Here is a 20251-nt window from a genome sequence, read left to right as displayed (position 1 = left end):
TTAAAGGAATAACAGGGGGGTCTTATGTAGATCAAGTTTAAATCACCTAATAGTATATATATGTATTTGGCAATTGTTTTCTATAAATTAATAGATATGTAAAAAAGAAAGAAAGTAAAGAGAAGAGGGGGGAAAGGCACAGGAAATTAGATAAAAATAACCAAAGAGTATTACAGGGTTGTCCCCCAATCCAACATTTCTATGAAACCTTTCCTAAAGCCAAATGACATAAAGCAAAGAAGTAATTAGCATTCATTTACAGGTGAAATAGTTTAAGTGTTCCTGGGTGCAGGAACTAAAACATAAAACCTACAATAACAATAACAGTTTAAAGTTATGACAATTGATGCTGAATGTACTTCGAGGGGAAAGGTTTTACTGAGGTGAATACCACCTCTTCAGTGGATCAGACAAGTAAAGCTGACCTCTGGTTTTGCTTTTTGGTCCCATTTTGCAAAAGCAAAAATCTTCTTCAGATTTCTTTTGGTTAGTGAAATCCGGCACTGATGGTGATTTTCATAAAAGCAATGTGGCATAAAGGGACCTTTTGATAAGCAGGGTGCCCTGATGACCAGTGGGCGTCAATAATTTGTCCACCTCACCTGAACACTAAAATCTGGCCTAGACCAAGGCTTGGCTATCACAGGCCCCACACACTAGATTTCTCCTAGACAAATGCCGCAGGAAGATCATGGTGGCATTCTTGAGTTGAGTTCAACCTCCTCAGTCCTATGGAGAGGGAAATCTCCTTCCATCCCACCACTTGTATTCACAAGACCCTTGGATTCATCCTTGCACTGAACTCAGCAATGTTCCATGAATAGTCCACTGACTACTGCTAAAACCTCTCCGTGACAGGATTTGCTACCACACAAGGTAGCTGTTTCACTGTACACGTTTCCTTGTTTCTAGAATGCGTCTATCCAGGGCAGAGATACGTTGGCTTCTTGAAAAGTCCACTTATTATTGTCAGTGCTGTCATGAAACACAACCAAGGGATTGGGGCCTCTCTTGTCTTCCTGAGACACTGTGAGGTATGCGGAGATCATAATTAGCAAGCTACTACATTCTTTCCAATTCTAAAACAACCCTTGGTTTTCCCATATACTTTGGCATAGAGAACTGCTAAGTCCCGATGTCCTCAAAAAGAAATGTCACAAAATCAATCAAACAAACAAAAGCAAGCTTTGTCCCTGAGCCCTAGGCATGCCCCTCTGCCAGTCTTCTGCTGCAATGAGCGCATGCACGACGCTGGGTTCACAGGGCAGGCTCACCAGTCAAAATCGGCTTCGGTGCAGACACAGGGCTCGGAGTCCATAGCACCTGCATATTTTCCTTGCATACATTTCCGCTCTGATTTTCTCTTCTTATATATCCTTTTTGCTCCCATGATGCATGCCTCCCCCTATACGAAGACAAGATTCACATGCAATTAAGGCGATGACCATGGGCTTTTCCTTTTCCCCGTTTTCCATCAAGTGGAGGCTCGCAAGCTGCAGTGTCACCTGGGCATTGGCGGAGTCTGCTTTGGGCTAACAGGATTTTTCTTTAGGGTCTCTAGAGCCTTACCAGAGGCTGTGACCATAAACAAAATCGTAAACATCATTGACAGTGCGGCCAACTAAGCCCTCGCTCCTTATGTGCTCAGCACACCTTGCTTTGGGAAGATGGCGGGCACAGGGCTAGCAGGGTCCGTATGAAACAGTGCAGGATAAAACGTCCTACCACCGAATCTATAGGAATTAAGTGTCCTTCCACAAAATACACCAAACCTCCACATGGCACAAGGCTGGGGCATCCCAAATGGGGAAATATGCACGATGTAGATGAGGGATCATTCTGTTGCAGACTCGCTGAATAGAGTGGGGGTTTCTAGCGGATGCAACCCCTCTTTTGTGTGTCGGACGCACTAGAACAAAGTTGTGTTTAATCTATTCTAAACGGTCTTCCTTGAACAAACTCACTTTAACTGGTTCCATAACACATTACTTAGTCTAGGGGCAGGGTCTATGCTATTTTACTGCCCGGGAAATGGTGGTGACCTGATGGCAAGAACCTCTCCCATGTCTTCTGAGAGGCCCTCAGGATGATTTGTGCCAGGGGAAATCAACGGAGAGATGTCTTCAAAACAAGTTTTGATTATGAGTTGAATAATTGAAGGATCAGAGGGGAGGGAGCGTTTCCTACGAAGAAGTCTGCATTCTTGCCCCAGGAGTGCCCGGGATGGAGGCCCAGCGGCGGGGCTGATGGCTTTCTTAGACAGGGATCACCCAGCACAATGTTGTTATTTTATGTCTTTCTATAGTTTGCTCTGTGAGAGAAAATTGAGGAACGTTCCCAACTCCCGCACCCCCACCCACCAACCACATGACATGCTCAGATGAAATATGTTCCGATCTCAGTGCTGAGCTGGTATTTCATTTGGAGTGGTAAGACTACGCCAAGCACATTTAAATTTTATCTCATTATATCCTAGCACAATAAAACCAGAAATCACTTCACAACAAGCTATAAATGTTGAGCTTGTTTACTCCGAGAGAACACAAAGCAAGCCTGGAAGCCCTAGCTGAGCACTCTGGTCTAGAGAACCCCACGTCCTACATCTTTTTTTTTTTTTTTTAATTATAATAAATAAACCATTTTATTGGGGGTTCTTACAGCTCTTATAACAACCCATGCATCAATTGTTCCAAGCACATTTGTACATATCATGCCATCATCAGCAAGTCCTACATCTTTATGACCTTCTTCCCCACCCCACCCTAAACACACACACCAAACCCGACCTCCAGGCCTCCTTGCCAGAGGTCAATCCCAGCTCTCCCCCTACCTGGCTGTGCAGCTGCCAGGCTCTGTAGTCCTCCTCGGCACACCGCCTATCAAAAATGGACTTGTAGTCCACTTTGACCAGCTGCCATTCCGAACGATGACTGAAGTGTCCAAACACCCTGCAGAGCCCAAGATGATAAAATAATCATAATAATCACATCACCAACAGTCGCAATGACAGCTAAGGTTGGCTTGGCATGTGCTGTGTGAGTCTGACACAATGCTAACACGGAACGCATGGAGCATAGGATCGAACCCTCCAAGCGCACACAGGCGGGAAGTACCACTCAGTCTCTTGGCTCCACCTCTAAGACAGGGACTGTGAGGCCTAATGAGAATTTTGCTAACATGAAAGAAACAAAGGCAAGTCTCAAGTGTCAGATCGCATGTGTTTAGCGTCAAGAGGCCACTTTGATAGACCGGACAAATAGAATTGTTAAAAAACAAAACAAAACTGTAAATGCTGCATTCTACGTGACCTGGAGTTATAGTAGGTGTTTTTTTTTTTTAGGTTCTCTTGTTAATTGACATGATTCCCATGACATTTTTTTTTACTTCCCACAAGGTCAAAGGGAAAAGTAGGCTGACATGCAAAATAGTTCCAGCCATTTCTCAGACTCTGCATTTTCCTTTCCTTACACAGAGCGCAGTGGGCATTTCTCAGACTCTGCCTCCTCCTTTCCTTACACGGAGCGCATTAGGAACTTCCTACATGGTGGAACCCACCACCTGTCATGGGATAAAGCTACAATGCAGCCCTTCTGGTTGGCCTGGTTTTGGCTCATCTGTGTCGTGCTGATGTGAAAACAGGGTAAATCCAAATCCTATAAGGAACTGCTTTCTAGCTATGTTTATTGACCTCTGTTGCTGTTGTTTTCTGCCATGAAAAACAAAACAACAGAGTATGTGCCAATTCCCCACTTGAATTTCAAAATTTTCATTGATGACAAGATCAAGTAGTTGTAAATTTTTCCTCTCCGTTTTCCAAATATAATTTTTTTATGGGAAGGAGGGGGAGGGGGAACACAGCTTCATATTTCAACTACAAGGCCATCTTTCAAACCCATAGGCAACAGAGTCATTAATCAAATCTTTCACAAATTAATGTTCATCACTTTCCAGACAAGGAGGGCAAATTCAATTTTGTAAGAACAGATTGTTCTGTGGTTTCCCGAATATGCCTCACAATTGGGTTAGGTAAAGAGCCTGGAAAAAATAAAACCCTTCATGTGCTTCTGATCAAGCCCTGTGTTCTGCCTTAAAGGGAAACCATTCTCACTTGCCTGAGATTTTATTTGTGTCTAGATTTTTAATTATTCAAACTTTACATTTATAGCATTAACACTATTTTTTAAAAATCACTTCTAATTTCCCCAACACCATTTAATAAAGACATAAAGGGACTCTCCCCTTCGGCTGGCATCCCATCCATGTGGAGTTTTGAATAGCCAGCAAGGAGAGTCTCTGGGCAGTTTAAACTTGACTAACAGCCAAAAGATGGATGGTTCAAGTCCACCCAGAGTGGCCTTAGAACACGGGCCTACCAATCTACTTCCAGACCTCAGCCGCTATAGGCCCTTTGGAGGAGAGTTCCACTCGGACACGCATTAGGGCAACTTGCTGCGTTGTCATCCTTGTCATTGTTTTCTGTCAATAGTTAGTCCAAAGTCAGACAACTGCTGTCCATGGGTCCTCCTTTGCTAGGGATCTTGCTGTCAGGTGTACCGACTTTGCTAACAACTTCTGATTTCACAGCCGCAAATCACACAGGCTTGGCTATCACACATTGTTCTGGGTTTCCTCTCATGTATTAAGAAATCACACGTTTTCCACTTACGTCATAATGAGAGTCTCTTCCCCAGGCTCACCCAGAACCCCATCCACAAAGAGTGGAATAGGAGTGAAACTGTATTTGCTCCAAGATCTCCCTTCATCAAAACTCAACCTAGTGACAGGGATAAAAAAGAGTCATCAAATCTCAAAAGGAAAACAACAAAATATAGCAAAGTCCTCTTGAAGGACAGATACGCTAAGCCAAGAGGGAAAGCATTCTTAAAGCACCTTGGGCATTGTCCAAGTATGCCTTTCATAGCAGGTAGTGTTCTTCATTATGTTAGAAATAAAAGGGGCCTTCAAAAATTCATGTAGCAATGGAGTGTAAAGATCATGGAATTTGGGGGAAACTTTTTCAAGCCCCCTAGAGTAGGTAGTCACGCAATTTGAGGCCCAAATGTGTTTTTACAAGAAAAAAAAGAAGAAGGGCGTTCGATGAAATGAAACTAACATTGTCTTTGATAAAGTTTTCATTTTAATCTGGATCAGAGATTTTAATCAGATCATAGACCCCATCCATGACCCCCTCCAAATCCTCGGTCTAACAGAAAGCCTAACAAGTATTCCTGAGGATCAATGACCTCACGTGGTTTACTGAGTCTTACTGAGCTTCCCTGGTTGGCTGAAATCAGCCCATTTCCAAGTTGCATCCTCTTCACTTTGTCCTAAATTCTGGTTGACCATATTGGATGGATGGGCACAAAAGGGCAGGCTCTTGAGAGCAAGAGATGAGGAGTTTGCTGTGCTGATGGTCACACAGAGATGTCTCTCTGGTCTTTCTCTTAAGATGCCTTCCCCCAAGCTACATCTTTGTTTCACTTGCTCCCACTTCCTAAACTTCAGTCACGATGCTCTCGCTGCAGCTTGGCAGTCATCATTGAAGTAATGAACGGTGAGGGAAACACCAGGCTTTGCATTTTAAATGAACTAAGACACGGAGAAAGCCATTTACAAAACCAGATGCAGGAGATGTTTGGAAACCCATCTGGAAGCAAGGCTTTGCATGAGCTGCAGAGCTGCAGAATGATCTCCCAGAAGAGACAGGGGCAGCAGAAATGTGGTCAAAGTGTCAGGAACTACTATCCAGAAGTGAACACACATAATGCTTGTGGACAGCCAGCTCCAGGGGATCATCATGGGAAAGGTGACTGCAAGAGGTTAAGCAGCCCAGACCCTACCTGTAAGTGAACATATTTTATCCATGACTGTACGGGAAGGATGAAATTGTCATATGATTGAAAACCATAATGCATTTTCCTAAGGGCACACCTTTTAGGCTTAATTTTCTTCATATCCTCTGTCCCCTGTATTTCACTGCCTCTATTCAGCTTGCTCCTCTCTCTCTCTCTCTCTCTCTCTCTCTCTCTCTCTCTCAAAACTGCAGGCAACAACCTTATTGTAATAGCACAAAGGTGTGAGTTATGTTCAGTAGACCTTGACATGTTACTACAAATACAGTCACACTTGGCCTGTGGACAGCCTGACTCTTAGACTGGTCTGAGCAGGTTAGAACATCAGATGTATGTCTAGCGGGTAGCCGGTGTCATTACCAGAGATGTCGAATCGGGAGTGATGTATGTTTCATAGCAACCAGTACTCCACCTTGATCCAGGTACAAAACACTGTGCTCTTCTTCAAATATCTGGAAGAGGGAAACATAAGCATGCTGACATATCCACATGCAACCAGATTCCAGAGAACTGGTCTTCATTGAAGGAAAAATCCTACCTATGGCAGAAATAAGCACCCACTACCATCAAGCCTATTGCAATCCATAGCCACCCTACAGGACAGAGAGAACTGCCCTAGCATGTCCAAGGCTGCAAATCTTTATGAAAGTAGGTTGCCACATCGTTCATATGTGCAGCCACTGTTGGGTTTGAACTGCTGACCTTTGTGTCAGCAGTCAAGCTCTTAAACACTTATCACTGGAGTTCCTCACAATCACTCATCCCCATAGAGGCCATTCTGACTCATAGTGACCCCATAGGACACAGTAGAACTGCCTCTGTGGGTTTCAGAAACTGTAACTCTTGACAGGACTAGCGACTAGTAGTTTTGAACTGTTGAGCTCACAATCAGCAGACCAAAACACAAACGCTATGCCACCAGTGGTAGTAGGTTTTCTTATTCTCCGGAGTCCTGGGGGTGTAGTGGGTTACATGCTGGTTGGGCTGCCAACTGCAAGATGAGCAGCTGCTGCTGCACCTGAGACAGTTAAGGCTTTCTCCTTCAATAAAGTGACGCAGTCTCAGAAACCCACCCGGGCCTGTCCCCTGTCCTACAGGGTCACTCTGTGTCGGGATCAATTTGATGGCAGTGAGTGAGTGTGAGTCTAGGAAAACACAGTCGTATAAATAACACTGCTTCCGAAGGCACGATGCAGGCATCGCTGGTGTTATGTAACATGAGCTACATGCGACATCAAGGAAATTTAAAGGAAACAAGGAGTTATATATTCATGTGTATAGTTCCTTCTTTTTATGGTAAATCTCATTAGTTACCATTTTTGATGATGTCGGAATATTGAGTAACTGTCATCGATTTTGCCAGTTTGTTGTACTACGGTGGCCTCTGTGTTACGCTGTGATGTGCGCCTTATGTGCTGTGTATAACGGGTATTTCAAATACAATCAGAGACATATATTTTACATATTTAGATGGAAGGAATCCTGGAGATAACGGATTCTGATGTCCTCATTTTTATGGATCAGAGAGATAAAGGTTGAGAGCTATGTGGTGACTTTCTGAAGACAATGCACACAGTAACAGGGGAACATTTCACAACTAGTCATTTAAAATGTTTCATGTGTTAACGAATTTAAGCTGTCCCTGTTCAATTCGGAGATGCTTGAGTTATAATAAGGTTGTAAGAAAGCAGTTCTGACCCCAACGAAATCCTTATCTTTTAACACACAAATCATTAGGTCTTTCTCTAAATGTAGAGAAACCAGGTTAAAGTCAAATAGGGACAAGCTGGGAACAATCTCTACATCTTCTCCTGTGAGATGCCCACTCTTAAGAGTCAGTGATCTGTTAGCACTGTCTTATCTGTAATCACAGTGCAGATGTGACCTCTCCCCTCTGTTTACATTGTATACCCAGGGTTCACCAAAGGATTATACAAGTAGAGACCGGAATACTCCTTGCCTTCTTTGAGGTGTTGGGGGAAAAGAAAAGAGGGTCTAGGTTCTCCAAGTATTATCCAGAAGAAGCTTGCTTCTAGGAGCCCTTCTTCCCACATGCCTCCAAGATCATTCACCCTGAAGTTTCTTAAGCAAATATCATCCCTCTCCTGTTACCCTCGAAACATAAGCCTGCCCATGAGAATCAACCAAAGACCTTGACCAAGACTGGCCCACACCGTGGAGACATCTCTGCCTAAAATTTAAAACAGAACATTCTCATTGCTTAGTGTGTAATAGACTTCAATTTGTAGTGCCAATTATGATAAGATAATTAAATGTAAGCAGGTTATTAAAACATACTTATTGAAGTATAACAACTATGCATTAGGCACATATCTTCTTAGGACTGCTAACCCTCATTAAAGTCCTGTTTTATACACTATCGGTGTCTAATTTTCATTCAGAAGAAAGGTAAGAGGCAGTTCCACTAAGCACATTGGTTTAAAGTGATCCTATTCCATTTCCCCTAACATATGTATCTTGATGGTTATTACTCTGTCTTCTGCACATGAGACTTGAAACACTAAGAGCACCGCCTGGGTAATGGCTATTTCAATCTTACTGTATTTCTCCACATTCTGACTTCAAGGCAAGGAGAATTTATGGGCCCCACATCCTTAATATGAAAAGCCCATTGGGCTTCTGGCTTTCTCTTATGGGAAAAGAATCTGAGTTCATTTGGTTTCCTTGTCATTTATAACCTTTCTTCCACATCGTCTCTGAATAAGGAATATCTTTATTAAAAATAAAAATAAAATTGCATAAATACCTGCTGAACTCAAAGACTTCAGACTTTCACTCACAGAAAGGAAACAAGACACGTTTGCAGGCTTTAGGAGTTACGTGCGGCATTGCGGAATCATTCTGCAGCATTGCACCACATCGGGCAAGTGTATTTCTGCCACTTAAACCGCAGCAACTCGGCCCAGTATTTTCTTACCTGTCTCCAAGTGTTCCCAGCATCTGAAGAGACAAACATGCTGATGTCGCTGTCTGACAACTCAGAGCCTATGTTACCTGAAAAAGAGCACATCGCCCTGAGTGAAGGGAAGTGCTTGTAAAATTAGGGCTCTCCTGGAATCTGTGCTGCCGGACACGGATGGAGACTGCAAACATATCTAAGCAGAGGTTTGCAGCATACCCGCTTCAGAGTCCATGGTTTGGGTGCCTTTCAGAACTGTTTTTAGCTTGAGTGTTAAGTTCCAACTACAGAACAACCAGCTTCTTCAAACAAACACCATGTACAGCAGCAAGCTTCTTACCTGAAGCCACTATGATGCTCGGAGCGGTGTCTCGACTGGCAATAATCCCTGAGGTATAGGGATTCTCAGAGACCTTCAGGTGAAGGTGTAGGGAGCAGTAGGGCTACAAAGAGGAGAAATGAACATCATAAAATGACAAAATATTAATTCATATTTAAGCTCAGATTCAGAGCCTCCATCCATTCATCCATCCATCCATCCATCTACAATTAATCAAACATTTCATTTCCTCTAAGTGTAATGCAGCTACCAAGTTTGTAAAAGAGAAAATACTTTCATTTTCAGTCTGATCTAGTGACTTAATTGTCAGTTGGTCATTTAACAAACAGTTCAGTGTCTCTATTGTAAAATGTATACAGATGAGAGTTTCATTAGCTTATAGAAAACTCCTCTGCTATTATAAGAGTTTACAATCAAAAGAGAAGACGTTAGGTATTTCTATTGATCACCATAAAATGAGACTATTTCAGCAGCCATAAGACTGGTAGCAAAGTACTATATTTTCATAAGATAAAGTGTTATAATATTCTAGAGCATTGGTTCTCAACCTGTGGGTCGCGAATCCTTTAGCGGTTGAACAACCCTTTCACAGGGGTCGCCCAATTCCTAACAGTAGCAAAATGACAGTGATGAAGTAGCAAGGAAAATAATTTGATGGTTGAGGGGTCACCACCACATGAGGGACTGTATTAAAGGGTTGTGGCATTAGGAAGGTTGAGAACCACTGCGCTAGAGGGTAAAAAGACTATACCCAACTTTGGTTTTTGGGGGTTATTGTCATGGTTTTTTATGTGTTTTTCTTTTCTTACTTGCAACAGTCTAAATCCAGACTTTGATTTTAAGACATTGTTTAAGGGAACCCTGGTAGTACTATCTGGTAAACTTTGGAATGTTAAGGTACGAGGGTTAAATTCACCAGTCGCTCCAAGGGAGAAAGATGAGGCTACATGTTCCCATAAATGCTCTTAGTGCCGGAATCCTATAGGGTTGCTATGATCCAGAATTAACTTGATGGCAGTAGGCAAGGCATTGTTTAAATATTTGGAACATCATATTTGACTAATACAGTGAGATTAAACCCTAACTACATTTTTTGCAGAATAATTTTCGAAGGATATTGATAATACTCTTTGATTCCAAATTTCTACCCAGTTTAATTATAATGTTGATAAAAAAATTTTTTCTACCAAGTTTAATTATAATGTTGGTAAAAATTTCTACCCAGTTTCATTATAATGTTGATAAACTCTTAACCATATCTATGTATCTATTAGCTTCTCTTGGATTCATAATAGCTAATGAAGCAATGGCTCTCTCAACAGATTCTGGTCCGTTCCAGTAAACATAGCTGTTTCCTCCTGCATATAGACTACCATATAAACTTGAGTACAAGCCAACTCAAAGATCTGCCGAGGCACCTAATTTTACCACAAAAACTGCATTAAAAATGTGCTGAAAATCTCAGCTTATACACAAGTATATATGGTAGTATGTCTAAATGCATTCGTTTGTCTTTTTTTAATTTGCCAAGGGAACTATTTATTAGGTACCATCGCAGGCTTTTTTATGTTTGTTTTTACCTTTTTATTATAGTTTGGGTGAAAGTTTACTGAGCAAATAAATTTTCCTTTCAACAGTTTATATGCATTTAGTTGTGTACCCTTGGTCGCAATCTCTTCGATGTGACAGTCTTTTTCCATGTTCCCACCCTGGTTCCTGGTTTCCATTCACCCATCTTTCCTGACTTCGGAGCTTTGCTCTTGACCGAACATCCTTTTGGCTCTGATGATGGTGCCCTAAGGACAACTTTTCTCTCCTGTGTTACTACTCACTTTATAGACCTCTTAATTAGCTGAACATTGATCCCTAGGGTGAGATCCCTGAAAGGTAAGGACCACAGTTTTAGGGGGTCCACCAATTTCAACCAGATCGGTAGGTCTGGTCCGATTTTGAATTTTGTTCATTACATTTGTCTACCTCTTTCCAGGGCCCCTGTTGTGATACTGAGTAAAGATTAGTTGGGGTGGTGGGGTGCCATTGAGTTCTGGTCTCAGGATGGTGAAGACTACGGTTTGTGGAGTCTATCTGCCCATTGGACTAATTGTTTCCTTGAGTGCTCGACCCTCTTCACTCTGCTTTTCTCTGGATGAGAGGAGAAGAATAGTTGTTTGTATCTTAGATGGACTCTCGCAAGCTTGTAGGACCCCAGGCACTGCTCACCCAAGTCTGATGGAGAACATTGTCTCTGTGGACTACATTTCACCAATCGATCTAGGTATTCCCCATGGCGGTGGCCTTAAATCCCAAATCCCAACGACTCATTCTCTCAAGGTATTTAGTGACGGCTAATTTTCAAACTGTGTCCCCTGCATGCGTTACAATATCCGTGGATATATTTGCAGCACATACAAATACCAAGTCCAACTTTCCATCAGAGAAGACATCCAGGAGAAAATGCTACCGAAGGGAAAGATGGTAAATTTATGAAATACAGGTGAGATTGAGATGCTGAGGAAGATAAAAGGCTTTCAGACCTGGGAATTACGAATAACATGGAAAAAAGAAACAGCAGGGTCGATCAGTACGATATATGCAGATGAGATTAAAGAGGAGAAATGAGAGATGGGGTCAGGAGAGATGGCTGGGTCAGGCTGAGTGGATGTCAATGAAGTCAGCCCTCATCTGAGTCACCTTCCATTATGAGACCTTGTTAGTGCCCCTACAGAGAAAAAGCTATACGACATATGAAATTGCACTAATATTCACGCAACAATACACATAGTGTCTGTACTAGGATATTGTCAGTGTCAGTATTAGTCAATGCAAACGTCTTCCTTGCAGGCAAAATGCAGTGGCGATGCTCATTTGAATGAAAAATTTATGGGACTTATTTGCGTGTAAAAAAACTTTGATCAAATTCTCTGATCAAGATATCAACAGTTCCCTCCCTCCCCTAGAAGGATAGTAAATCTTGTATGAATTTCCTTTAAAATAGTTCTTGTTCTGAGTTGTCGAAAAATACAAGTTTGTGTTTGAACGACAATTTTTTCATCTCTCAGGAAGATTACTTTCTAATCTTATCGACTTCGGTTTTTGGAATCACCAATGTATCTCTGTTATTACTTTTATTCTGCTCTGTAAGTATCTGCCAGCAGATATTCAGAGAGCTACAGAGATACAATGATTAAATTTATATGGGATAGAGTAAATGACAAACTAAAAATGAAACTCAGGAATAAAATCAGCCAAAACACTGATGAAATAAAACAGCAGATCACAATAGGGTTTTTTCCTCACTGCCAAGATAGAGCGTAAGTCTCTCCTAGAATAATAATAGCAATACATTATTGGTTTTACACTGAAATTTCAGGTAAAACTTCTCCAAAAATGCATTTCCACTTCATGATGCTCTGTAAGTGTACAGAAGGTAGCTCCTAAAATGAGAAAGAATCCGTTTCAAACACACAGCTTCCTCTTGCCCCAAAGAAAGCCTTGAACAGCCATTGCTTTATGTTAGAGTCCCAGAACAACTTTGCATAAGACTCAGATGGATGATAGATGCTAACAGCATTAAGCAGAACCACACTATTTCTCCATAAATTTTTCTAAGCAACTTGAAGGTAAGAGGATCACTTTTCTCTAATCTATCACATGACGTGTGTTAGGTATAAACTCATATTATCCATATGTACAGTTCTATCTTTCTAGGAGATATGCTTATAAAGAAAGCGCATCAAGCACTACATGTCCATCTTCTGTGAAACCTGGTAGTGAAACTGAAAAAGATATTTGATAGATGCTTGAAACATCAGATAAATTGGGATGGGGTGGGGGGAGTGGGAGGTTATTTTTTTGTTTAGTTTTTAATCATTTTATTGGGGGCTCATACAACTCATCACAATCCATACATCCATCCATTGTGTCAAGCACATTTGTACATCTGTTTCTATCATCATTCTCAAAACATTTTCTTTCTACTTGAGCCCTTGGTATCAGCTTCTCATTTTCCCCCCTCTCTCCCCTACTTTCCCTCCAATAACCCTTGATAATTTATAAATTATTATTATTTTGTCATACCTTACATGTCCAATGTCTCCCTTCACCCACTTTTTGTTGTCTGTACCCCAGGGAGGGGGTTATATGTAGACCATTGTGAGCGGTCTCCTCTTTCTCTCCACACCATTCCCTTACCCTCCCAGTATGGCTACTCTCAATATTGGTCCTGGGGGACTTATCTGTCCTGGATTCCCAGTGTTTCCAGCTCTGATCTGTACCAGTCTCCATTCTCTGGTCCAGCCAGATTTGTAAGGTAGAATTGGGATCATGATAATGGGGGGCAGGGGAGGGGTGGAAGCACTGAAGAACTAGAGGAAAGTTGTGTGGTTCATCGGTGCTATGCTGCACCCTCTCTGGCTCGTCTCCTGCCCAGACCCTTTTGTTTGGGGATGTCCAGTTGCCTACAGATGGGCTCTGGGTCTCTACTTCACACTCCCCATCATTCACAATGATATGATTTTTTTCTTCTTTGATGTCTGATACCTGGTCCCTTCTACACCTCATGGTCACACAGGCTGATGTGCTTCTTCTATGTGGGCTTTAATGCTTCTGAGCTAGATGGCTACTTGTTTACCTGCAAGCCTTTAAGACTCCAGATGCTATATCTTTTGATAGCCAGACACCATCAACTTTCTTCACCACATTTGCTTATTCACACATTTGTCTTCAGCAATCATGTGGGGAAGGTGAGCATCATGGAAGGTCAAGTTAATAGAACAAAGTGTCCTTGCATTGAGGGAGTACTTGAGTAGAGGCCCAATGTCCATCTGCTACCTTAATACTAAACCTATAAATATATGCACATAGATCTATTTCCCCATTGTCATATATAAATATATTTACATATGTACATGCCTGTATTTAGACCCCCATAAATGTCCTTTCCCTCCAATTCTTTCCTCTATTTCCTTTTACTTTCCTCTTGTTCCACTATCATGTTCAGCCTTCATTTGGGTTTCAGTAATTCCTCTCGGTTACATTGCCCTTGATCAAGCCCTACCAGGCCTCCTACACCCTCTGCACCATTGATTTTGGATCACTTGTTGTTCCCTTGTCCCTGGGTTTGTTAAACACCCCCTTCCTTCCCCCTCGCCCCCCACCCCTGCCTCCCCCACCCCTATGTCCCCACGGAAACTTAGATCCTGTTGTTTACTCCTCCAGATTGCTTATCCCATCTTATGTAGATAAACCTACAGAGACAATAATATGCATCAAAAAACATACAGAGCAAAACAAAGCAACAAAAGAAAAGAAAACAACAACAACCACACCCAACGACAGAAAAAAAGAAAAGCCTATAAATAGTTCAAGGTCTTTTTGTTGACCTTTAGGAATGTTTTCAGGCCACGGCCTGACCCCAAAGTCTATTTTTGGTATTTTCTGCTCTGCACCCCTTGCTGTTCTATTGCACACCCTTAGTGTTTTGCCTCGGTGTAGTGGGGTCAGATCAAGCACAATTCCTGCACGGTGTCTCCAGTGTTGTCCCCCGTGGTGCTATGGGTCAGTGAGGGACATGGGGCCAGCCCTCTTTTCCTCTCTGGGCCTTGCTGCTCTGAGAAGGAAGATCGTTCTTGGGGCTTGGTGGGCCAGGATTTGCTCCACTCCTCTCTTCCTCCCCCTTCACTTGCTCCTGGGTGCTCTGATCAGACATGTCCCTCTCCTGAGCGGTTGCTTCATTACTGTCCTCTGAAGGGAATTCTTCTGTGGGGAGGACCCCCCCCCCCACTTAGTTGGGCTTGGGGCCGGCCCCTCAGACCTCTCTATGGGAGGTTGTTTTGACTTTTGCTAGGACATAGATGTATTGCTGAACTATTCTGCTTGCCAGAGTACATGGGCTCACTTAAAAATTATAATCTCAGAGAAATGTGAGTTGCTCATGACATTCCTAAGAAATGTTTTATTTTGTGGGGATTAGACACAGACAGACAGGCTTCATGGAACGCCTTTTGCACCACACGTATGTCAGGTCATGCCTGACTAAGGGAGAGCACGAGACAGCAGGTCCCCTGGAGACTCAGCACCCAGCAGCCTGGAAGACTGTGAGCCTCCGCTGCCACTTAACGCAAAGATTCCTCGGTCTGAGGGACCTGCCCCTTGAAAGGAAAGCGGCTGCCTTCGATCGGCCCCACAGCACGGCACTGCTGCCATGATTTTCAGAGAACCGTGCGTTACATTCTTATGAGAAGAAAAGGCACCTGCTCACGCGGTGGCAGCCACATTAGAAGTGGCTTCTGGGTGCATTTTTCCTCGGCTCTCACTTTTGCAGTCCTGGATTGCCCCCAGCTGGTACAAGGAGAATATTCTGTAGCTTCTTCCCTTCCCCCCACCCCGCCACCTTTTCAGAGAAGTTACATATATAGTCTACTTGTGTGCGAAGGAAACTATGGTAAGTAATTTATCTTGTTTTTAAACGTTAAGCATTTTTTTCCTTTCCAGGGAAGAAAGTTGAGGTGCACAGTTGAGGAAACTTGTCAAGGTCAAATCTCCAGAAATGAAGAGAGACGTTTATGATAATACCTATTATCTCAAGACAGTCTCAAGCCACTGTCAGCTCCTAAAATACCTAAGATTATTCTAATTGTTTTGCACAATTTGATCCGGCAGGAGAGCTTCATGAACCTCTCTTCCCCTGTCCGCGCCCCTTCCTGGCTTCTTTCTGTTAGCAAACATAGACTGAGCACCTACGAGCCATGAGTCACAGCTGTTCTTTTACCCTTTCAGTATTATCGCCAACTTAATATGTACAATCTTCATTTCCCTTTCCCCATTAGAAAGATATAAAACCAACTATTGAAACCATCAATTATCTAGCAGCTCACAGAGACTCCAGCGAATGGAGGGAGCAGTATTCATTTTCTTGAAGCCAGAGCCAATCCCACTGCTCTGTTCATTCGGTTTTGACTCATAGAGACCCTCTAAGACAGAGAACTGCCCCTAGGGCAGGGGTTCTCCACCTTCCTCATGCTGCGGCCCTTTCATACAGTTCCTCATGTTTTGGTGACCCCCAAACATAAAATTATTTTTATTGCTACTTCATAACTGTAATTTTGCTACTGTTATGAATTGGACGACCCCTGTGAAAGGGTCGTTCGACCCCCAAAGGGGTCACGACCCACAGGCTGAGAACTGCTGCTCTAGGGTCTGAGACTGTAAAACCTATGGAAGCAGACTCCCTTATCTTTTCCCTGCAGAAAAGATAGATGGTTCAAACTGCAGAACTTTCCATTAGCGGCTCAACACTTAACCCACTGAGCCACTGGGATTCGTCCTGTCTTGAAATAGCCTTTTCCCCTTAGTTAGGCACAAGCGCAGGGCACCACATACAGTGAACTGACCAAAAAAAGAAGAACTAGCTCTTTAGTCTTTGATCTTTGCTACGTCAGACATAAAATGTGAAATTCTGATATGTTAGAGGATCTTTCCCAAGAAAAGATGGCAAAGGCAAAAATATTCTAAGCTCTGCCTTCCATTTCTGGACATCCATGAACCTCTACGGTTCATTGTGCTGCAGCAAATTATTTAATATGATTCTCTGACATTGGCCTTTGTTACTCCCACCAAACGACTTTCATTTCCGGATGGCTCTGGGTGAGGAGGGGAGAGAAGATACTGATTAAAGTATATTTTTCAGCGGCGAGTGACTGTTACCAGGGCTAATTGTGATTGCTTTCCTATTGGGTATAAAATCTGCCATCTAAGAAGCAGGAAGCAGGGCTCTCATTCTGAGTAAGTGCAAACAGTTCTGAGTGGGGTGTGTCCTTGGAACCTGCCATACCTTTGTAATGGCCTCAGTGATGCAGGGCGCACCGCTGACACGGGAGGAGTGGCGGAGGAGCAGCAGCAGAAACAGAGTGGTGGGCTTCCCAGCCCTCAGAGTAACTAAAGCTGGACGCCCGCAGGCAGCAAGCTGGCTTGTGGAATGAGGTGCCTCTGGAAAGTTAATTGGGGGAGTTGGGTTTGCCCACCCAACTGAACTGGAGATGTGAGTTTTCAGATTGAGGTGTATGGAGCAGTGGAATGCCCTTTCGGCATTTACTGGTAGCATAAAAGAGCTTTGTAATAACCTGTTAACTTCTCTCATGAATCCCATCATCATGAGCATCGTGTGTGGGTTCTGTGTGGCCATTGCAATGAATGATTGAGCGCAGCCACAGAAGTGAAGGGTTGTGGGAGGGACAGTGTGTCAAAATAGGGCAAAAAGGGGTGGCGAGTGGAAACGTGCCTGATCTCTTGTGATAATCAGCCTTGAGAGTGAGAGAAGGTCAGATAGGAACGTCATGCTGATCCCATCAATAGAGTTTGCACCCATCAATAGACTTTAGAGCTTCAGTACCACTTTCTTGCCTTATTCTTATAGTGCTAATTTCATCTAACAAATTCCACTAGCCATTCATTGAAAGAAAAGTGGGTGAAGGGAGATGTCGGACAGGGCAAGATATGACAAAATAATAATTTATAAATTATCAAGAGCTCATGAGGGAGGAGGGAGCGGAGAGGGAGGGGAAAAAATGAGGAGCTGATGGCAGGGGCTTAAGTGGAGAGCAAATGTTTTGAGAATGATGAGGGCAATGAATGCACAAATGTGCTTTACACACAACTGATGTATGTATGGATTGTGATGAGTTATATGAGCCCCTAATAAAATGATTTAAAAAAAAAGGAAGTTCAAGAAATGCTGAACTAAATGGAACTATTAACTAGCACGTGGGCTCTCAGCCCCATGTACAGCAAATTGGGCATTACTAAGTGATAGGAGCCATGTCCTCAACTAGCCAGGATGTCAATCAATTTTTAACATGTCAGATTAATTTTGGGTCAGCTAGTTTTACATGCCACTTCTGCTTTCCTCCCAACCTTTGCATCAAGTTCCCAATCTCTGAGTCACGATACCTTTATCCATGGGGCTCCTAATCCAAATAGTATATTTGAAAAGCTAGTCTAGAACATTCCTATGTTACAAGGCAACAGCTTAGCCCCTCATTCTTGTTATTCCTAACAATGAATTAAAGGGAAGAATTTATTGGAGATCCTTGACCAATGCACTGGGAATGGGGAATCCTGCGTGTCTTTGAGGCAGACATTATGTTGAGTCACACGGGGCAACTCGATGCCCGAATTTGGGAGAACACTGCCATCGGAATGCACAAAGAAGGCGGGACCTGTCTCCAGGAAACATTATATTTTTCCTCAGGAACCAAGGAGTTATCACAGACAGCTCAGTTCATGCTTTTGGCTCTTGGGATCCAAGTCCTGAGGTTCGGAGGCAGGTGGGCCCTGACCTGCAGCATCCCATTTAATTGTATACACTGCGGTCCCTCCAGAGGCAAGAAACCCCAGCTGAGCCTTGCGGGCAATCAGTCTAAAAGTCCTAAAAATATAGCCTCAGATTACTCTGGATGTCTTATTTCTATAGAATACATTTTACCAGGAACCTTCCATTTGGGGCTGTCGTTCCGAACTTGTTCCACATTTGTAACAGCCCTGCTGGAAAAGCTCTTTTCTAATCACCAGTCTGTGCTTTCGGTGAACTGTCACTTTCCAGGCATTCAAAATCTAACATCACCTGTGTCTCCTCCGCCACCAGCTGCCGGGCCTAAAGAAGGTTTTTTAACCGTCTGGTTCTCCTGCAGCTCAAAGATTTCCTTTCCTGTTTTGTGCCTTTGGCACATTTTGATAAAGTGATTGGGGTCTCTCCTCGCCCCACCCCACACCACTCTGTCATTTCCCCCTCCTCCCCCTGGAGCCCATTTTTCTAAAGCTCAGATGGGAACTACATTAAGCACCAGGGTTAATGAGGGAGGAAGGTTGGAGGACTCCTGGGTACCATACATCTATATACCGTTAATTCATCTTCTCCAGTCTTAATGAGCCTACTGATTCTGTTGACTTGGGAGCCAACCTAAGCTCACACCCTTCAGAAGGTGGGTATAATGATAAATCCTTCAATGTGCTGATCCGTGGAAATCCAAGCCTGCTACTAGAGTGCAAATGTGCAACTCCAGCAACATTTGTGAATGGAGGGCCTACTCCGAACTTATATAACTCCCGAAACATCAACAGGTGCATTGTACCGACCAAATGCCAGGTACACTAGTTGGAGATGGCCAAAGAGTGGTAAAAAAAAAAGTCTTTATAGCAGCCACTGTTCATATGCTGATGGAGTTTACAATCTATCAGAGGAAGATAGAGAGAAGTCATCAAACTCATGTGATGCTTTCTGAGTAATGAGGTCATGAAGCAGAAAGAGGTGGGGCAAGCACAACTTCTGAGGAAGATTAAAAAGGCCTTCCTGTGGACAAAGTAAGCCAGGGTCTAAAAGTTTCAGGAGGGGAGGAGTAGCTTAAGAGACCTAGTGCACATGCAAAGGACTGAAGCCATCAATGGGCTTGGTGAAGTCAAGGTGTATAATGGAGACCCTCCAGGTAGTTCATACACGAAGAAGGAAGGAGAGGGGCTGGACAGAAGGCAGAAGGAAATAAGGGCCGGTCACTGGCAACTAGCAGGCAGGCAGGACGATCAGAATTCTATTCGACCTGAGTTAGAAAGTCACTAGAAGGTTTAAATGAAGCTTGTCATATGATGCTGTTCAAGCCTACTTACACAAAATTTCAGTAAATATAACATATTCACCAGGAATTTGAGTACTGATGACAAAGGAGAACAAGAAAAAATGTAGGGTGCAGGAAAGGTTTTCCTGCTCTAGTAGATACATGGATATGAGTTGGTTAACATTCATGAAATACCTTTTAAGTGAGTACATTTTGCATATGTTTTATGTCAATAATGTTGACAGAAATGAAAGGAACAATTTGATGCTGTATAGAAAATGGACGACCAGGAGATAGACACTAGCAATATGTGGACTAGTTATGCCCCTACTCTTGTAGGACAGGTCAGAAATGATGGTGACTTGAACGAGAATGGAGTGTTGTGTTGTACTGAATTACTTGGTATGGCTCTTTTAGCTATGAGTATATTACCATTACCATCACATTAATTCAAACTCATGGGAATCTTATATAGTTTCTGAGACTGTAAATCTTCATGGGAACAACTAGCCCCCTTTCTCTGGTGGAACTGCTC

General features: G+C 43.0%; 1 protein-coding gene across 1 annotated transcript in view; it reads right to left on the bottom strand.

Annotated features, from left to right (window-relative positions):
- SORCS1 (sortilin related VPS10 domain containing receptor 1) overlaps positions 1-20251 on the bottom strand; it is a gene marked incomplete at its 5' end in the record, with an annotated part of 617874 nt that overhangs the window by 106694 nt on the left and 490929 nt on the right. The window contains 6 exons of the mRNA XM_045291424.1: positions 1275-1405; positions 2831-2948; positions 4667-4774; positions 6213-6304; positions 8791-8867; positions 9113-9215. Coding sequence (XP_045147359.1) covers positions 1275-1405; positions 2831-2948; positions 4667-4774; positions 6213-6304; positions 8791-8867; positions 9113-9215 — 629 coding nt within the window. The remainder of the gene's footprint in view (positions 1-1274; positions 1406-2830; positions 2949-4666; positions 4775-6212; positions 6305-8790; positions 8868-9112; positions 9216-20251) is intronic.

The sequence above is a fragment of the Echinops telfairi genome, unplaced genomic scaffold, assembly GCF_000313985.2.
Source record: "Echinops telfairi isolate 266 unplaced genomic scaffold, ASM31398v2 ScPeMD7_70;HRSCAF=299, whole genome shotgun sequence".
Taxonomy (NCBI): domain Eukaryota; kingdom Metazoa; phylum Chordata; class Mammalia; order Afrosoricida; family Tenrecidae; genus Echinops; species Echinops telfairi.
The sequence above is the reverse complement of the archived record's forward strand: the minus strand, read 5'-3'. Positions and strand labels throughout refer to the sequence as shown.